The sequence below is a fragment of the Terrapene carolina genome, unplaced genomic scaffold (genome assembly GCF_002925995.2).
Source record: "Terrapene carolina triunguis isolate 2854851 unplaced genomic scaffold, T_m_triunguis-2.0 Scaffold361, whole genome shotgun sequence".
Taxonomy (NCBI): Eukaryota; Metazoa; Chordata; order Testudines; family Emydidae; genus Terrapene; species Terrapene triunguis.
Genome location: NW_020664712.1, coordinates 481,034 through 502,222, shown reverse-complemented (window position 1 = coordinate 502,222; position 21,189 = coordinate 481,034). Strand labels below are relative to the sequence as shown.

General features: G+C 48.2%; 1 protein-coding gene across 1 annotated transcript; it reads right to left on the bottom strand.

The window, feature by feature from the left end:
• Positions 1-589: 589 nt before the first annotated feature.
• Positions 590-21,138, bottom strand: LOC112104225 (zinc finger protein 436-like). Its single transcript, XM_026657842.2, is given in 4 exon segments — positions 590-3,698; positions 11,483-11,596; positions 20,455-20,581; positions 21,068-21,138. Coding segments are annotated over 4 exon segments (2,076 nt in total). The 5' UTR covers positions 21,092-21,138; the 3' UTR covers positions 590-1,887.
• Positions 21,139-21,189: the final 51 nt, after the last annotated feature.

Here is a 21,189-nt window from a genome sequence, read left to right as displayed (position 1 = left end):
AAAGCCCCGCTTTGCTGATCATACACATCCATTTGACTTTTGAAACTTTTGAAAAACAGGAAATGCATAGTTAAGGTTGCCCACCCAACCTTAACTCTGCCTTTTTTCAGCAATGCCCCAATATGCCCTGTTAACACACATGCATTCACTTTGCCAGCACATTCGCTGAACCGTACAGGCTCTTCAACCCCATTAACAACCCTTCAAATAAGACCCCCAACATCAGCTGGGCCTGACTAGGCACAGCCAGCCAGATGGGGCCACAGGCTGGGCCTAGCCGTGATGGACACTGCAGAGCAAGGCACCATCACCTGCCAGTATGCAGAGACTCTCCCCACCTCAGTGACCCCATATCACTCCCACACTGCCCCACCCAATTCCCCAAAACCTGGGGGGGGGGTGGGGCTCATTGTCCCTTGTGATGCCCAGAGCTCCTCCAGTTACAGCTGGAGCAGAGATGGAGGCGCCTTCTGGCTGCTCCCCTGTGAGAACCAAAGGGTTAATTTAGATGACTCGCTGATCTCCACCCTGATGTTCGGCAGTTCCGGCCCACGTTGCTTATTGAAAGAAATGGCTCCAGCTTCCCCTTTATACATTTTATTAAACTGAAAAAAACAACAACCCAAAATCAAGAACACACATCACTAAGACTAAACTGCTATATACATGACTAAATTAACCATTGGGTGAACACACTTATGTTAAAGTCAAAATCGGTAAATCAATGCGTTAACAATGCTATTGCATTGCAATCATGTTATCCATTTAGTCAAATGATGAAATTAACACAACAGATCACCAACCCTCATAAATCCTAAAACAGGAACCCAAGGAGGCAGCTGTCCATTTAATTGCAAACCTCAATCCCAGAACTTCACCCAGGCCGTGCAATCCACACTGAGCTGTTAAATATGTCAGTACCAAAACCGAATGATTGTTCGTGTTTGAACTGCAACCTCAAAGCCAATTAAAGCTTCCTCCTTCGATTGAACTTGTGTGTGGTTAACCTTGTCCTAAAGATTTGCAGCATTAAGCACCGTTGCCTATATTACTAGCGATATATACAGTCATTTTAGGTAAAAGCACTCTTGTTTGTGCCAATCATTTGTGAAACAAACTAGCTGTGTCCCCATTAATTTATTCCTAACACAGCCTAACAAGACCAGTTGAGTTACCAGTGCTTTGGGTTCTAAAACCCGTGAGTAACAGATTTGGCAAGCCAACCAGGAGTGGTGGAGAGAAGGGGATGATTGGCACAAATGGTTTGTTGGATGGTTTCCTGTGCAAAAGGGAAGAACTGCAGGGTAGGGTAGCAACCTGTAATTTCCCTGTGACATAGTCGATTTACGAATACATTCCATTACTGGAACTCAGGGCTCAGGCTGGTAGCCTGGTCAAGGAAAAAATTGATATAAAAAAACCCCTAAAAATAAAAGTTAAAAATAATATTTAAAAACCGCTTATTGATTTTCTACAAGAGAATGGTAATGTTTTTTTAAGCCTTTACCGGCCCCGGAACGTTGCTGCAGTTCTGCAAGCAGATGATCACAATAATAATAAATTAAAAAATAAATGAATTAAAGGCAAAAATTAAAAAGCAATTCAAAAATAAAATTAAAAAATATATATCCAGCCTGAAGTCAAATCCAAATACCCTCCGCATCACCAGTGTAACTCCGGTTACGTGCAAATCATGGCAAAGGAAAAGCAGGTATGTAATAGTAAGCAAAAATGTCACAGGCTGAGGCAAAAAGTGTCTAAATTAAAACAGCCAACAATAAAAAGCAAAGGGGAAAAAAAAGTTACAGTCTTACTAAATAAATCCCCAAATAAAACCGACGCAGATCACGGGGAATGTAAAAGACAAAGCTGGGCTCTCAAGCCATGTTAAAAAAGCAAAAGTGGCTGCAATTCGAAAAAGTCGTAGTCTGAAAAGGGTTGAAGAAAAACAGTTAAAATAAGAAGAAAAAAAAAGAGTTCAAGGTTAAATGCTTCACCCCTAAACATGCTAGGGCAGCAGAAAAAAGTCGGTTGGCCCGATAAGTAAGGATAGACGTTTTTCCCACACTCAGAGCATCTAGAGTGTCTCTATGAGGTGTGGAGCCTCTGATGTCTAATAAGATTGGAGCTCCGAGTGAAGTTTTTCCCGCACTCGCCGCATTCATAAGGTCTGGCTCCCATGTGGATTCTCTGATGTTTCAAAAGTGCTGAGTTGTCTATGAATTTTTTCCCACACTCACCGCACCCATAGGGTCTCTCCCCTGTGTGGATTTTCTGATGTGTAATAAGGTTGGAGCGCCAAGTGAAGCTTTTTCCACACTCAGCGCATCCATAGGGTCGTTCCCCTGTGTGGATTCGCTGATGTTTAATAAGGCATGATCTCTGAGTGAAGCTTTTCCCACAGTCACAGCATGTATGCGGTCTCTCTCCGGTGTGGATTCGCTGGTGTTTAATCAGGTCTGAGCTGTCAGTGAAGCTTTTCCCGCAGTCACCACATTCATAGGGCTTTTCTCCGGTGTGGATTCTCTGATGTTTAATAAGATCTGAGCTGTCTGTGAAGCTTTTCTGACACTCACTGCATTCATAGGGCCTCTCCCCCGTGCGGATCCTCTGATGTTTAATAAGGAGAGAGCTGTCCGTGAAGCTTTTCCCGCACTCACAGCATTCGTAGGGTCTCTCTCCTGTGTGGGTTCGCTGATGTGTAATGAGATTTGAGCTGCGAGTGAAGGTTTTCCCGCACTCACAGCATCCATAAGGCCTGTCCCCCGTGTGGATTCTCTGATGCTTCTTAAGCGATGAGCTGTCAATGAATTTTTTCCCGCACTCACAGCATCCATAGGGTCTCTCTCCCGTGTGGATTCTCTGATGTACAATTAGGTTTGAGCGCCGAGTGAAGCTTTTTCCACACTCAGAGCATCCATAGGATCGCGCCCCAGTGTGGATGATCTGATGTCTAAAAAGGCCTGAGCTCTGAGTGAAGGTTTTCCCGCACTCACAGCATTCATGGGGTCTCTCTCCTGTGTGGATTCTCTGATGTTTAATAAGGGATGCTCTCTGAGTGAAGCTTTTCCCACACACAGTGCATTCATAGGGTCTCTCTCCTGTGTGGATTCGCTGATGCGTAATGAGGTCCGAGCTCTGAGTGAAGCTTTTCCCGCACTCACTGCATTCATGGGGTCTCTCTCCCGCATGGAATTTCTGATGTTTAATAAGGGCTGAGCTGTCAATGAAGTTTTTGCCACACTCACAGCACGCATAGGGTCTCTCTCCTGTGTGTATCCTCCGATGTTTAATAAGGGATGATCTGTGAGTGAAGCTTTTCTGACATTCACGGCATTCATAGGGTCTCTCTCCTGTGTGGATCTTCTGATGTTTAAGAAGAACTGAGCGGCTACTGAAATTTTTCCCACACTCAGAACATGTGTTGTTTCTCGCTCCTGCCTGGATTTTCTGCTGGGCTGTGGTTTTCTTGACGTATTTGTGAGGTCCCCAACTATTAATGGATTTATTCAATTTCTGCCTTGGCTTGTTTCCCTGCTTCCTCTCTGGCCTGAGCTGACTCTCACATCCTTCTCTCTGCTCACCACTCCTGGACACATCCTCCTCAGATATTTGCAATAATGCCCCGTGTGGTTTGTCTTGCTCAGCATCTTCCTGCTGAGGTTGGTGCTCTTCCTTCTCCCTCAGCATCCCATCACCTATTGGCAGAAAAAGGAATCAAAAAGGGGAGACCAAACCATGATGCAAATTAGCTGCGGTGGAAGAGGCCAGAAGCGCCTCGTGTTCTGGCAATCCCTAATCCCTAGGGTTTCAATGAGACCACTCACATAGAATCATAGACTCATAGAAGATTAGGGTTGGAAGAGACCTCAGGAGTTCATCTAGTCCAACTCCCTGCTCAAGCAGGACCGATCCCCAACTAAATATTTAATGTGCTTTCAATTAAGCACATACTTCGGTGGATTCAGACTGGTAGGCTTGGAAGGATTAGATTTTTATCAATAAATATCAATTTCACTGCAAACACACAAACCGAGCAAAAATATTGCCGTCAATAATCAAAATTTCAAATAGGCAACTTAAGAAAAATGCTGCTTGAGAACACAGAGTTTGCTTTAAGGATACCGACTTTGTATATTTCGACACGTGAGGTTGAGAGTTTGTTTTCCCAGCGAAAAAGCTTTTACGGTTTGAATCTCAACATCTACTGCCATTAAATAAAGATTGTCTGACTTCCCCGCATAATTTCCTGCAACTGAAAACTTAAAATTGATAAACATTGACAAAAAAAGGCTAAAACTTTTATTTTGCACAATTATGAAAATTTAAAACAGTAAGAATTGAAAAAAAGCTTAAAAATAAGTTGACATTATAAAAAAAAATAAAAATAAAAATTGAATTCTGCCAAGCCTACAGGTTGGTGACCTAGAGGTAAAGTTCCCTCACCCCATTGCTATTCATCTGAGCTATGTTGTCCTGTACCTCGATACTTTAATACAGTTAACTTGTGTTTTGTTCATCAAATTCTAGACCAGACCCCTTAGCTTCTAGAATACTTTAGAGTGAAGTTGGAGGCATTTAAAGTATGTTTTTCATCTTTGGCCCTGTTTTCTTCTCTCTACCTTCTTCTAAGGGTGTCTGATGCAACAACCATTCAGGCTCTGAGTTCTCTTCTCAGATCCCAAATTTTAGACTTAAAAAAAATGTTAACCCAGAGATCTTGTTCTAAATATCACTTTATATCTCACCGTGGCATGCTTTCCCCGCACTGGTTCAGCAGGGGTTAACCCCGCTCTGTGGGCCAAAGAGGCCACACCCCCTCGACTCTGCTGGGCATGCTCAGGTATAAAAGGCAGCAGCTCCACTCAGTTGGGGCTGATCACTGAGGAGGGAGGATGCACCAGCCCGGGAGCTGTGGAAGCCTCAGACCGCAGGAGCCAGAGACACCGAGACTCAAGCGGACGCCCAGGTACCTACGGACACCCAAGAGGGATTAAAGCCACCGGGAACTGTGCAGGCTGAGGAACCTGGAGACCCCGGAGGTGCCCGGACCACAGCATCAGGGACAGAGTAGGAAGTAGCCCAGGGGGACTAATGAATGTGCCGGGTGATATCAGTGTGTTGCGGTCGGATCCCCGCTGACTCAGTGGCAAATACTTTCACCACTGACAGGGTCCTGGGCTGGGACCCGGTGGAGCAGGGAGGGCCCGGGTCCCCCTACCCTGGCCACCAACCACCCCTAGGTGATGGTACACTTCTTCCCATTGGCCATCAGGCTATGCAGCCCTGAGGGATGGGGGCAGCCATATTGCCTTTGGTCCCTACATCGCACCACCCCAAGGCTCAGGGAGATCAGGTAGACTCAGCCACAGGGCGATAATGTCCCCTCTCCTGCCCCAAAAAGGGGACGGGGCGCGCTTGCACCATGACATTCACCAACTCAGAGAGCCCCAGTCCTAACAGTTTACCTGCAAAGTCTGCATAACCATCTATGCAGCGTTTTCACTTCAAAATAAATAGCGAGCAAATGCTGCACGGAGAGAAGTGGAGGAATAACAGTGCTGGCTTTGAACCAGCAATTGTGTAGACAGGAGCTGTGCAAGCTTTCTCCGACAGAGCCACCAACGAATACTAGTTCTGTCCTACAAAGCTCCTGTTGTTTCAATGGCCTTCTCTTGAGCCAGTTGTATAGGAGCAGGATTTTATATTTGTACTATAAGAATTAATATATGATTTAATTATTTTGTTAGTTATTTTTTTTGAATAGCGAAAAAGAATGATTTTTTGGGATATTGGTAGAAACACATTTGATAGATTGCTAGTGTTTGTATTGATGTTAAGGCAGGGGCAGATTAGAATAATTTTTATGATTGATTATGGTTATTTTTTTGTTTTAGGATAAGGGTACATCTACCGGATCGGCGGGTAGTGATCGATCTATCGGGGATCGATTTATCGAGTCTACAAATCGATCCCCAATCGCTCTGCTGTCGACTCCTGTACTCCACCGCGGCGAGGCGGAAGTGGAGTCGACGGGGGAGCGGCGGCAGTCGATCCCGTGCCATGAGGACGCGTGGTAAGTCGACCTAAGATACGTTGACTTCAACTACACTATTCTCGTAGCTGAAGTTGCGTATCTTAGATCGATCCTCCCCTCCCTCCCCCCAGTGTAGATCAGGCCAAAATTATAATGTTTATTATGGTTTTTTTATATGTATTATAAATTAGGCATTTTAGTTAAATATCAATTTTTTTTTGTTTTAAGGTTTAGTAAGTAAAAAATAGAATTTTGTATTGTGTTTATGTTAAGGAAATTAGAGGAATGTTAAAGGCTCGGGCCACAATGTGTACTGTTTTAATTACAAAATTTAGTAAGGTTTAATTTATAATGCTTTTTTTGCTTAATATAAAAATTGCTGTATATTTTTTGAAGGTTTTTGTAAAAAACTGTTTGTGTAAATAAAAAATGCATGCATTAGAAAAAAATAAGGTGTAAGGGCCACTGTTAACCAAATGGTTTAAAAAGAATAAATAGCAAAAACACTTATTAATGCTAAAAAACTATTACCGCGCATTTATGATTGAGGAAGGACAAATTAACAACCCTGAGGTATAGGCTGGCATTTTAAAACACAATTAATTAAATTTGGAACAAAATAACCTTTTTGGAGGTGTTTTAAAATATTAATATTAAAAAATAACACCAATTAAAAAATGACCGGTTATAAACTAACACAGCAAACTTTATAAACTTTAATAATAATTAAAAAAAAAAAACGACTATAAAAACAGCGTGCTTTGCCATGGGACTTTGGGTTCGTCTTGCCACGCTCCAGAAGCATCAAATCACAACCAACAGAGCCATGCTCCTCTCTGCAACCAATCTGTCTGGCCACTAAATTAATCCAAACTCTGGGCTAGTAACTATAAACATCGACTGACGGGACTGTGTGCATGGTGTGGGTCTGTAATTAAAAAGCATGTGCTAACTGTTGTATTCTCAATAAATGCGGCGTGCTGCCTTCTCCCCTATAAAAATCCCGCGTGCTTCTTATAAGTATAACATTTTTGGTGGAGAATTGCAGCAAACAGGAATGTTGTGGAGCAGGCCAAGATAAAAGCAAACTCCTTTCCATGTTTGATCGGAGATGACTTTTGAACCCATGGGTAAGTGGCTGGCACACTGCCCTGTTGGCAAGTATTGATCTATCAGTATCAGGGAAACGTTTACATGAGTTCTGCTGACTCCCTGAGGCAGATGAGTCCTTCGCACAGTTGATTAGAAGTATAAGGGAAGTGTGTGATTGTGACCCAAGAGTCCCTCAATGCCTCCCGGCAAGGGGTTACAAGAATACCCTGTTCTGGCATGTACATTCTGCTTCAACAAAAAATCTCATGTGAAGTTATAAATGAAGCCAGGGTCATAAGAACATAAGAACGGCCACATTGGGTCAGACCAATGGTCCGTCTAGCCCAGTATCCTGTCTTCCGACACAGGCCAATGCCAGCTGCTTCAGAGGGAATAAACAGACCAGGCAATCAACTGATCCATCCCCTGTTGCCCACTCCCAGCTTCTGACAATCAGGAGGCTAGGGACACACAGAGCATGGGGTGGATCCCTGACTATCCTGGCTAATAGCCATCGATAGAACTAGCCTCCATGAACTTAACTAGTTCTTTTTTGAACCCTGTTATAGTTTTGGCCTTCACAACACCCTCTGGCAAGGAGTTCCACAGGCTGACTATGCGTTGTGTGAAAAATACTTCCTTTTGTTTGTTTTAAACCTGCTGCTTATTAATTTCATTGGGTGACCCCTAGTTCTTGTGTTATGTGAAGGAGAAAATAACATTTTCTTATTCACTTTCTCCACACCTGTCGTGATTTTATAGACCACTATCATATCCTCCCTTCATTGTCTCTTTTCCAAGATGAAAACGCCAGTCTTTTTAATCTCTTCTCATACGGAAGCTGTTCCATACCCCTATTCATATTTGTTGACCTTCTCTGTACCTTTTCCAAATCCAATGCATCTTTTTTGAGATGGGGAGACCACATCTGCGCACAGTATTCAAGCTGTGGGTGCATCATGAATTTATATAGGAGGCAACATGATATTTTGTATCTTATCTATCTTTTCCTAATAATCCCCAATATTGTTACCTTTTTTGACTGCCGTGGCATATTGAGCAAATCTTTTCAGAGAACTATCCACAATGCCTCCAAGATCCCTTTCTTGAGTGGTAACAGCTAACTTAGATTCTGTCATTCAGTATGTATAGTTGGGATTATGTTTTCCAATGTGCATTACTTTTCGTTTATCAACACTGAATTTCATCTGCCATTTTCTTGCCCAGTCGTCCAGATTTCTGAGATCCCTTTGTAACTCTTCACAGTCTGCTTTGGACTTAACTCTCCTGAGTAGTTTTGTATTGTCTGCACATTTTGTCACCTCCTTTTCCAGATAACTTATGGATATGTTGAACAGCACAGGTCCAATACAGACCCCTGGGGGACCCCACTGTTTCTCTCTCTCCATTCTGACAATTTAACATTTATTCCTAGTTTGTTTCCTCTCTTTTAACCAGATCCTGAAAGGACCTTCCTTCTTAATCCATGACAGTTTACTTTGCTTAAGAGCCTTGGGTGAGAGACCTTGTCAAAGGCTTTCTGAACATCGAAGAACACTAGATTCATTGGATCACCCTTGTCCACATGCTTGCTGACTCCCACAAAGAATTCTAGTAGATTGGTGAGGCATGATTTCCCTTTACAAAAGCCATGTTGACTCTTCCCCAACAAATCATGTTCATCTATGAGTCTGATCATTCTGTTCTTTACTAGAGTTTCAACCAATTTGCCTGATAGTGAAGTTAGGCCTACTGGCCTGTAAATGCTGGGATCGCCTCTGGAGCCTTTTTAAAAAATTTGCATCGCATTAGCTATCCTCCAGTCATCTGGTCCAGAAGCTGATTTCAATGACAGATGACATACCACAGTCAGTAGCTCTGCAATTTCACATTTGACTTCCTTCAAAACTCTTGGGTGAGTCCTGTTGACTTATTGTTGTTTAATTTATCATTTTTTCCCAAAACCGCTTCTAATGACACCTCAATCTGGGACAGTTCCTCAAATTTGTCACCTAAAAAGAATGGCTCATGTGTCGGAATCTCCCTCACAATCTCTGCAGGGAAGACTGATGCAAAGAATTAATTTAGTTTCTCCACAATGGCCTTATCATCCTTGAGTGCTGTTATAGAACCTCGATCGGCCAGTGGCCCCCCGTCTGTTTAGCAAGTGTCCTGCTTCTGGTGTGCTTAAAAATTTTGTTGTTGTTACTTTTTGAGTCTTTGGCTACTTGCTCTTCAAATTCTTTTTTGGTCTGCCAGATTATACTTTTACACGTGGCTGTGACATTATCTGATTAAACTATGACCATATAGATCATTGTTGCAACCACTGTTATATATTTGCAACCAATCTTGTACAAAATGGGGCATGTAAGATGTCTATGGAAAGGTTATGATTTGCTAAATATGATTATGCTATCTGGATGCATGTATCATTTTTGTATTTGAAGTTATGAGCATTGGCTCTACACCTGGGTTTCAAATGTTGGCTCCTGGGGTAACGCCCACACGGTAGCTAGCCAGCGCATCTTGGAGGGACTATTCAAATTGCGTGGCCCATTAAAGGACACTTGATTTACAATGGGAGATGGCGTTCTACTCTTAATGGACTTTCCTGACAGGACTAAGTGAAGTCAGGCACAGACATGTGACTTGCCCATGTGACTCCATCTTGTACCTGTAATTTTCCACTAGCTTTGTTTGAAAGAATTGGTTTCCCGCCACATGGCAGAAGCTATAAAAGGCCCTGGAAACATCTCCACTATGCCTCTATCCTGATCCACCCTCTTTCCTGCTCAACCCTCTGGACTATGGACTTATACTAATGGGAGCATCTAACCAAAGGACTGAGGACCATCCAGTTATTTAGAAGCAACCAGAGACTTATCAAGCCAGCAGTTTATTCCATCACTGCTACAAGCCTGAACTAAGAACTTGGCATTTATTGTATGTATTTGACTGCTTTAACCAATTTTAACTCTCACCTTTCTTTCTTTCTTTCTTTCTTTCTCTTTCTTTCTTTCTCTTTCTATAAATAAACCTTGAGATTTTAGATCCTAAAGGATTGGCAACAGTGTGATTTTTGGGTAAGATCTGACTTGACCTGGGTGTGTGGCTGATCCTTTGGGATCAGAAGAACTTCTTATTTGATGAAATTGGTTTTAAAGAACCACTCATCAATAAGTCTAGTGTTTTTGTTGGCGATACAAGGGACTGGAATTCCTAAGGAAACTGCTGTTCTGACTTCTTGTTAGCCAGTGTGGTGAAACAGAAGTTTACTTTTGTTGCTGATTTGGTATATCTCATGGGAGAATAACCTCCTGTTTTGGGCTATGTCCACCCTATTTCTCAGCCGTTTGTCCTGAATTTGGGTATTGTCAGTTGTGACCCACAAAGGCATGGTTACAGTGGCTTTCCACAGTTTATGTTCCTTTCTATTTTCCTCAGTAGGATTTAACTTCCCTTTTGCCTCTAACAGCTTCTTTTACTTCATAGTTTAGACATGGTGGCACTTTCTTGGTCCTCTTACTACATTTTTTTAAATTTTAGGATACACATTTAATTTGAGCTTCCACTGTCGTGTTTTTAAGTTTCCATGCAGTTTGCAGGCATTTCTCTTTTGAGATTGTACCTTTTGATTTCTGGTAAACCAACTTCCTCATTTTGGTGTAGGTCCCCTTTCTGAAATTAAATGCTACTATGGTGGGCTTCTTTGGTGTTTTCCCCCTTCCACAGGGATGTTAAATTTAATTATATTATTGGCGCTATTACCAAGTGGTCCAGCTACATTCACCTCTTGGACCAGATCCTGTGCTCCACTTAGGACTAAATCAAGAATGGCCTCTCCTCTGGTGGGTTCCAGGACCAGCTGCTCCAAGAAACAGTCATTTATGGTGTCAAGAAACTTTATCTCTGCATCCCGTCCTGAGGTGACATGGACCCAGTCAACATGGGGATAGTGAAAATGCCCCATTATTGAGTTTATTTTTATAGCCTCTCTAATCTCCCTGAGCATTTCATGGTCACTATCACCATCCTGGTCAACCAAAGAAGTGCTGGAGAGATGGACATAAATCAGGGACTGAATTTCCCCAAATTCTGTCCTACAGAGGTAAGGGGATCAATTCTGCCTGTAAATCCCGTCCAAGCACTCAGGGGGAAGGGAAGGGAAGGAAGGAGCTACTGCCAGCTGTCACTCAGGATGGGTAGGACGTCATGAGCGACTTCTGCCCTGAGGATACAAACCTGCTGGGCAGAATCCTGAACTCGGAGAACTCACAAGGTCTCTGTCGGGAACCCCAGCCATTTCCTTCAGACACGGACAGGTTTTGAATTGATTTCGTGATTCCTCACCTGTGCAGGTACCTCTCAGGATCTCTCTTTCCTCTGAATGAAGGAGATCTGGGACCCACCGCTCTTTGTCTTGTTCCAGGTGAGAGAGCTCATCAGGTGTGACAACTGGAAACTCTGCACGGGGAAAGGAAATCAGGTGGGCTCAAGGGGATTTCTCACAAATGTATTATTTTAACCTGAGGCCATTTTGACGTAGCAATGTGCTGAGGCTAGCGCCACAGAGGTGCAGATGCGTAGGACATTCTGCTTAAAGAGGGATTTAACAAACCCCATCTCTGCTGGGAAAACACACCGCCCGACCAGCCTCCTCAAAGAGGGGCCTAAAACACAGAGACTGCAACTCCGTAGCTTAGAAGGTGAAGATTGCATCCAGCAGGGAAACCACCTGCTTCTTTCCGAGAAAGAGAGGACAAGAGAAAAAACAGAGAGAGTCACAGGGAAGCTGGGAAGAGTGAGCGTGGGTGGGTGGGGTTCAGAGGGCTAATGTGCGTTATGCATTTTCCCTGCATTCTGCAGGAGTTCCTCTGGGGCGTTGTGCCCACGAAAACCAAAATTTCTGGGCTCAGAGCAGTATTTTAAAGTCCTCTAATATCCACATGCAGATTACGACTTGGGCTGCTTTTTCAAATCTGGCAGCATACTTGGCTCAGTCATAGAATCATAGAAGATCAGGGTTGGAAGGGACCTCAGGAGGTATCTAGTCCAACCCCCTGCTCAAAGCAGGACCAACCCCAACTAAATCATCCCAGCCAGGGCTTTGTCAAGCCTGACCTTAAAAACCTCTAAGGAAGGAGATGCCACCACCTCCCTAGGGAACCCATTCCAGTGCTTCACCACCCTCCTAGTGAAAAAGTTTTTCCTAATATCCAACCTAGACCTCCCCACTGCAACTTGAGACCATTGCTCCTTGTTCTGTCATCTGCCACCACCAAGAAAAAACGGTTACTCACCTTCTCGTAACTGTTGTTCTTCGAGATGTGTTGTTCATGTCCATTCCAAGCAGGTGTGTGCGCGCCGCGTGCGCGCCAGCCGGAAGATTTTACTATAGCAGCGTCCGTAGGGTCGGCTTCGGTGCCCCCTGGAGTGGCGCCTTCATGGCGCTGTATATAGGGGCCAGCCGACCCCCTACCCCCTCAGTTCCTTCTTGCCGATACTCCGACAGAGGGGTAGGAGGGCGGGTACTGGAATGGACATGAACAACACATCTCGAAGAACAACAGTTACGAGAAGGTGAGAAACCGTTTTTTCTTCTTCGAGTGATTGTTCATGTCCATTCCAAGCAGGTGACTCACAAGCCCGAATCTAGGCGGTGGGGTCGGAGGTCACTGCAGACTGGAGGATTGCGCGGCCAAAGGCAGCATCATCTCTGGCCTGGTGTGTGATGGCGTAGTGCACCGTAAAGGTGTGGATTGAGGACCAGGTGGCCGCTCTACAAATTTCCTGCGTTGGGACCTGGGCCAGGAACGCAGCGGAAGAGGCCTGCGCTCTTGTGGAGTGGGCCGTGATAGGCGGGGCTGGTATATTGGCCCGACTGTAGCACTCCCGGATGCAGGTTCTGATCCAAGCCGAGATTCGCTGTGATGAGACCGGCAGCCCTTTCATCCTGTCGGCCACGGCGACAAAAAGTTGGGTTGACTTCCTGAAGGATCTTGTCCTTTCGATATAGAACGCGAGAACCCTGCGAACGTCCAGGGAATGCAGTCTACGCTCCTTCGCAGAGGAGTGTGGTTTCGGATAAAACACCGGGAGAAAAATGTCTTGACCCATGTGAAATGGGGAAACCACCTTAGGGAGGAAAGCTGGGTGCGGCCTGAGTTGGACCTTGTCCTTGTGGAAGACGGTGTATGGAGGTTCAGATGTTAGAGCTCTGAGTTCCGACACTCTCCGGGCTGATGTGATAGTCACCAAGAACACGACCTTATATGAAAGATATAACAGCGAGCACGAAGCCAGCGGCTCGAAGGGTGGCCCTGTGAGGATGGACAGGACCAAATTGAGATCCCAAGCAGGGACAGGTTGACGAATGTGCGGGAACAATCTGTTAAGGCCCTTGAGGAATCGTCCAACGAGTTGGTCCGCAAACACTGAGGTACCCGCCGCTCCAGGGTGGAATGCCGAGATTGCAGCAGCAAGGTGTACTTGAACCGAAGAGAGAGTCAGTCCCAGGTGTCTCAGATGTAGCAAGTAGTCCAATATGAGAGGGACCGGGGCGAGCAAGGGAGCCTGACCCCGTTGTGTGGCCCAGAGGGAGAAGCGCTTCCACTTGGCCAAGTACGTGGTCCTTGTTGAGGGCTTCCTGCTACCAAGAAGGGCCTGCCTGACCTGATGAGAGCATTGCAACTCCACGGGGTTTAGCCATGGAGCATCCAGGCTGTAAGGTGGAGCGACTCCAGGTTCGGGTGAAGGAGGCAACCGCGATCCTGTGTGATCAAGTCCAGTAGTAGGGGCAACCTGAGGGGCACCCACATAGACATGTGCAGGAGAGACGTGTACCAGTGCTGGCGCGGCCATGCAGGCGCTATCAGGATGAGCCGAGCGTGATCTCTGCGGGCCTTGAGGATCACTCTGTGAACCATGGGAATCGGGGGAAAGGCGTAAAATAGCCCGTCTGCCCAAGAGAGGAGAAAGGCATCTGTTAGAGACCCTGGACTGCGTCCCATGAGGGAGCAGAATTGACGACATTTCCTGTTCTCGCTGGAGGCAAACAGGTCCACCTGGGGATGACCCCAGAGCCGGAAAATTGAGAGTACTATATCCCAGCGGATAGACCACTCGTGACCCTGGAACGAGCGGCTGAGGGTGTCCGCAAGCCCGTTGTGCGTCCCTGGGAGTTAGGACGCTGTGAGGTGAATTACGTTCTGTACGCAAAAGTCCCATAATGCGAGGGCCTCCCGGCAAAGGGGAGAGGAGCGAGCACCACCCTGTTTGTTGATATAGAACATCGTTGGAGTATTGTCCGTGAGGACAGAAACGCACCTGCCTGTCAGCTGGGATTTGAAGGCTATGCATGCGAGGCGCACCGCTCGTAAGTCCCTGACATTGATGTGCAACGAAAGATCCTCTCGTGACCAAAGGCCTTGGGTTCTGAGGCCGCCCAGATGTGCACCCCATCCCCGATCCGATGCGTCCGTTACCAGGGATAGGGAGGGCTCGGGGTCGAGGAAAGGCACTCCCGCACAGACCACCCGCGGGTCGAGCCACCATTGAAGGGAGTCCAACATCGGCCGAGGTAACGTCACCACTGATTCTAGGGAGTCCCTGACTGGCCGATACACCCCTGCCAACCAAGACTGGAGTGGGCGCAGTCTGAGTCTGGCACGTCTCACCACGTAGGTACATGCCGCCATGTGCCCTAGTAATTTGAGACAGCTTCTTGCTGTGGTGGTCGGGTAACGTTGGAGGCTGAGAATAATGTTGGATATAGTCCGGAATCTGGCCTCTGGGAGATACGCCCTGGCGTGTGTCGAGTCCAGAACTGCTTCTATGAATTCGATTTTTTGGGTTGGAGATAGTGTGGACTTGGCCTCGTTGAGTAAGAGGCCGAGCGCGAGGAAGGTCTGCCTGGTAAAGACCACCTGAGCCTCCACCTGCGCCTTGGTCCTGCCCTTGATGAGCCAATCGTCCAGGTAGGGAAACACGTGGATCCCCTGCCTGCGCAGGAAGGCTGCCACGACTGCCATGCACTTCGTGAAGACCCTTGGGGCTGCTGACAGACCAAAGGGCAGAACCGTAAATTGTAGATGAGCATTGCCCATGAGAAACCTGAGGTAACGCCTGTGCTGAGGGATTATCGCAATGTGAAAGTATGCGTCCTTTAAGTCGAGGGCAGCATACCAGTCTCCTGGATCCATGGAAGGAATGATGGAGGACAGGGAGACCATGCGGAACTTGAGCTTCTTCACAAACTTGTTGAGACGCTGCAAATCCAGAATAGGTCTGAAGCCCCTTTTCGCTTTCGGTATTAGGAAATAGCGAGAATAGAAGCCCTTGCCCCGTAGCTCCTGAGGAACCTCCTCTACTGCCCCTGATACGAGGAGGGACTGAACTTCTTGAAGTAGAAGTTGCTCGTGAGAGGGGTCCCTGAAGAGGGACGGGGAGGGGGGCTGGTGGGGCGGGAGGGAGGAGAACTGGATAGAATATCCCCTCTCTACCGTGCGAAGCACCCAAGCGTCCGATGTGATCCGGGCCCACGCACGATAGAAGGGGGACAGACGTGACGAGAAGGTAAGGTTGGACGGATCCAGGGTTCTGACTGGGAGGTCGTCCTCGACCAAGCCATCAAAATGGTGGTCTAGGCCCCTGTGTAGGCCTTGGTTGGGCAGATGACTGGCTGAAGGGCTGCTGTTGTTGCCTCCTCCTGCCCGTCCTTGCCCTTCTGCGCAAGGCATCCCCTCGATTTTGAGGCTGGTACGGCCGAGGGGCCTGCGGTGGCCTGAACTGCCTACGCTGGGTGACCGGGGTGTGTAGGCCTAATGAACGGAGGGTGGTCCGTGACTCCTTTAGGCTATGAAGCCTCTTTTCAGTCTTCTCCGAGAACAGCGTGGGCCCTTCGAAGGGGAGGTCCTGGATCGTTTGTTGGACCTCATGAGGGAGGCCGGAAACTTGAAGCCAGGCTCCGCGCCTCATGACCAGATCAGTCGCCAACATGCGTGAGGCTGAATCGGCCGCGTCCAAGGCCGCCTGGAGGGAAGCCCGGGTAATCAATCTCCCCTCTTCAACCAGGGCTGGAAACTCGGTTCGCGACTCCTGTGGAAGGAGGTCCGCGAACCTAGACAAAGCCGAGCACGTGTTGTGTCCATACCGGCTCAGTATGGCCTGCTGATTGGCAATGCGCAACTGCAGGCCCCCCGTCGAATATATCTTGCGCCCAAACAGGTCCAACTTTTTGGCCTCTCTATTTTTAGGTGTAGCTCCCTGAAACCCTTGGCGTTCCCTCTGGTTGGCTGCATCTACCACTAGGGAGTCCGGGGGAGGGTGTGTATAAAGATGTTCATAGCCCTTGGTTGGAACAAAATATCGCTTCTCAGTCCTTTTGGCCGTAGGGGCCAATGAGGCTGGAGTTTGCCACATGGTGCGGGTTGTGTCTGTAATGGTCTTTATGAGAGGTAGGGCTACCCTGGATGGGCCCGACGGGGTCAGGATATCAATCACCGGATCCGCGTCCACCTCGATCTCCTCAGTCTGGATCGAGAGGCTTTGGGCTGCTCGAGTAAGCACTTGTTGGAGGATCCTATTGTCCTCTAGGGCCGGTGCCGCTGAAGTTCCCGCTACTGCCTCATCCGGAGATGAGGAGGAAGAGATCCCCTGAAGAGGGCCTTCATCTACCCCCTCTCCCTCTACGAGGGCCTGCGGCACATGGTACTCAGCCTGCGCAGTCGGTGCGGGCTCAGGATGCGGCACCGCGGCCGGTACCGGGGTTGACACCGAGCGACGAGGCGTGCTGGACAGTGCCTGCGGTGTTGGGAGCAAGGTCCCTGTCGGTGCCGTTGTTTGGCTAGGCAGTGCCGTGTCCCTTTGTGGCACACTCCTGTCAGACGGCGGTGCCGGTGGTGGTGGCATTAGCGGCGGGGCCGCGGACGTCGAACAGACAGATGCAGCTCGTGAGCGGGGTCCATACGCCTGACCCACTGACTGGTGGTAGGCCCACGGCGTCCAGAACGGCCACTGGGGGGGCGGTTGCCACTGCTGCTGCCACTGCGGTGGGTACGGTTGGGTATATGTACGCGAGGACGATCGCCTACTCCTCAATCAGTTAGAGCGGTACGAGTCCACCTCCGAGTCCGAAGTCTCTGAGTAGGAGGACATAGGAGGCGCGGTACCCACTGTCGCCGGAGAGGGTGCTGTCTGCACCGGTGCCGCTAGAGTAGCGTGGTGCGGGGAGCACGGCGAGAGCATTGCCGGTTTGCCCCTAGATTGATAATGGGGCCGAGCGGTAGCCGGAGGTTCTCTGCACCGGTGCGGTGACGCCGGCACCGGGAGGCTCAAGAGGTATGAGGCGGCCTCGAACGCCTCCGGCATCAATGGGAGGTTCACTTCCTCCATCATATCTGGGGATCTAGGCTTTTCCGGACTCGACCGTACCCTCTCCGGGGCAGGAGTCAACGGGATGGCCGAATGGGTCTGCGGCGCGAATTGTCCTGTAGCACTCGTGGACGGCGCCGGCCCTTTAGAGTCCCGGTGGGGAGAGTGTTCCCTCACTGGCCTGTTCCTTTTAACCAGCACTGGCAATGTGGAACGGTGTCTCATCGAGGCTGGTTTCTTGTGCGCCGACTCTCTCCGGTGCCGGGGTTTGGGGGCCTTGGCCTCACGACTTATCGCCGGTGCCGGGGCACTGCGCACCGAGGATGAAGTGCTGGGTGCCGGCTTGGTAGGCCTGGGATCTGATTGCGGCCGCAGGGCCGCCTCCATTAGGAGGACTTTAAGTCTCTGCTCTCTATCTTTGAGAGTCCTGGGGCGAAAAGCCCTGCAGATACTGCACCTATCTCTTTGGTGGCTCTCCCCTAGGCACCTTAAGCACGAAGAGTGCAGGTCACTCTTCGGCATGAATTTCCCGCAGTCCCAGCAGAGTTTGAACCCTGGGGACCCGGGCATGCCCCAGCGGGGCACGAAAACTTGGGGAAAACCCCCCAACTAATATCTAACTAAGTTAACACTAAACAACAAACTAACTAACTATTTACAACAACGACGGAACACTGCCACGATTGCTGAAGAGCAAGCGAAGTTCCAGCTAGCCGTCACCGGCGGTAAGAAGGAACTGAGGGGGTGGGGGGGTCGGCTGGCCCCTATATACAGCGCCATGAAGGCGCCACTCCAGGGGGTGCCGAAGCCGACCCTACGGACGCTGCTATAGTAAAATCTTCCGGCTGGCGTGCACGTGGCGCGCACACACCTGCTTGGAATGGACATGAACAATCTAAGGAAGGAGATTCCACCACCTCCCTAGGGAACCCATTCCAGTGCTTCACCACCCTCCTAGGGAAAAAGTTTTTCCTAATATCCAACCTAAACCTTCCCAACTGCAACTTGAGACCATTACTCCTTGTTCTGTCATCTGCAACCACTGAGAACAGTCTAGATCCATCCTCTTTGGAACCCCCTTTCAGGTAGTTGAAAGCAGCTATCGAATCCCCCCTCATTCTTCTCTTCTGCAGACTGAACAATCCCAGTTCCCTCAACCTCTCCTCATAAGTCATGTGTTCCAGCCCCCTAATCATTTTTGTTGCCCTCCGCTGGACTCTTTCCAATTTTTCCACATCCTTCTTGTAGCGTGGGGCCCAAAACTGGACACAGTACTCCAGATGTGGCCTCACCGAACAGAGGGGAATGATCACATCCCTCGATTTTTTTTCTCCTTTTGACAGTCACCACGTGTCTCCCGCTTACAGGTGGGAAGAATCACACCCTGAACCAAAAAAATTATAGTCTAGGCCCAGTTAATTCACTTCTTTAACCAGAGTTAGGGTTGCCGAGGGCTGCCATGCGTCCTTTCAGAACGTGGACGGTGACGAAACTTAGAGCTCTGAAAACCAGGAAATGAAGCATGAAAGTTCATATCACCTCTGCAGCATAACCTTAACTCTGCCCCTCAATCCTGGAGCTGGCATTAGCCACTGACTATCGATTAGTGAGGGTTACTGAACTACTGAGGAAATGGGGGATTCTCTTGGGAGTCTTCAAGTCAAGACTGGATGCCTTTCTGGATGAGTATTTAGTCTAACACAAGGTATTCAACTCAATACAAAAGCAACAGGAGAAAACTCTATGGTCTGTGTTATACAGAAGGTCAGAGGCGATGACCTAATAGTCCCTTGGGCCATAAAATCTACGAATTTATAATAGAGATGAGGAAGGACTAAGAGAACGTGCCACTGTCTGTGTTGTGTTCACAGATAGGAATCCCAGCATTTATCTGCATGCCCTCCAGCTGTATGCAGTGTGTCACCTGTAATGATGGAGGGATTAGTAGCAGCATCTTGGCAGAGCTGTGACTGTGATATAAAGGGAGGTGCATGTGATCCTTGAAGGAGCAAGCCTGCCTCATTTCATTCCTGAGTGTTCTAGGTTGCAACAATCAAGGTGCACAAGGGTGTGTTCTTTCCATGAGCGTTGTCGGCACTTTGGGGGAACACATGCTAGCCCTCTCCAGGGTTTAGAGAAAGGTAATAGATGGCAATGACTCAGAAGGAATCATCATCAGTGGTAGCAGATGACAGAGCAAGGAGCAATGGTATCAAGTTGCAGTGGGGGAGGTCTAGGTTGGATATTAGGAAACACTATTTCACTAGGAGGGTGGTGAAGTACTGGAATGGGTTCCCTAGGGAGGTGGTGGAATCTCCTTCCTTAGAGGTTTTTAAGTTCAGGCTTGACAAAGCCCTGGCTGCGATGATTTAGTTGGGGATTGGTCCTGCTTTGAGCAGGGGGTTGGACTAGATACCTCCTGAGGTCCCTTCCAACCCTGATCTTCTATGATTTGCCAGAGGCTGGGAATGGGCTGCAGGGGATGGATCTCTTGATGATTGATTCCCTGTTCTGTTCATTCCCTCTGGGGCAGCTGGCATTGGCCACTGTCGGAAGACAGGATACTGGGCTAGATGGACCTTTGGTCTGACCCAGTCTGGCCGTTCTTAACCCTCAGGGGCAAAGACATGGTGATATTTTGCAAGTCTGTGATGGTTTGTGTGGCGTAGGCTCCATCTGAGGGCCGGCCAGGAGTCAGAAGCTTCTGTTCGCTATGCCAGACCTAAACCCAAGTTTTGCCTGAGCAAAGAGAAGATGTTAGACTTTGTGCTGTACTGCTCTGTTCCCACAGCGCTCGGTAATGAGCAGGGTAGAGTGCTGGTGTGTGTGTGTCACTGGCTTGTTGCGGTGTTGTTGAATCAGGGCAGAATGAACATGGCATTGTGGGGGGGTGACATGAACCTTAACTCTGCATTTCCCCTTCTAGTAACCGAGAGGACGGGAATCCTTACCCAGCGAGGTCACATTCTCATAGTTCTCCTGTATGACGTCTCTGTAGAGGGCTTTTTGACGGGGGTCCAGCAGAGCCCATTCTTCCCTGGTGAAATACACAGTCACCTCCTCGAAGGTCACCGGCCTCTGGAAAAGCAAGAGGATGAGGAAGAGGGATAGCTCAGTGGTTTGAGCATTGGCCTGCTAAACCCAGGGTTATGAGCTCAATCCTTGAGGGGCCTATTTAGGGAACTGGGGCAAAAAAAAAAAAAAAAATCTGTGGGGGACAGTACTTGGTCCTGCCTAGTGAAGGCAGAGGACTGGACTCAATGACCTTTCAAGGCCTATGAGATAGGTATATCTCCATATATTAATTATTAAGAGTCCAACACTCAGTACCTACTGCCCCATTATTCATGGGGGAGGAGGACAATCAAAAGGATACAGCGTCAGAGGAGTCCAACTCAACGGCCACGTGGCTCTTTCTAAAAACTTGGCCCTGGGTTTACCAAGTCCCAGCAGCTTCATCACACCTTGTCCTACGGCCTGCACCCTCCTCCCACCCTTAGATAGATCAAACTCCCACTTCCTGTGTATTCTCTGGCTCCTGCGGGAACCCCCCAGCATCCCTACCTGAGACAGCTCTGCTGCATCCATTTCCCTTCCCCAGGAGAATCTGGAGGGACCCAGGGATGTTATTCTGCAGCCTGTCGGGGAGAGAAGGGTTATGGGGGGGTTGCAGAACAGACTTTAGG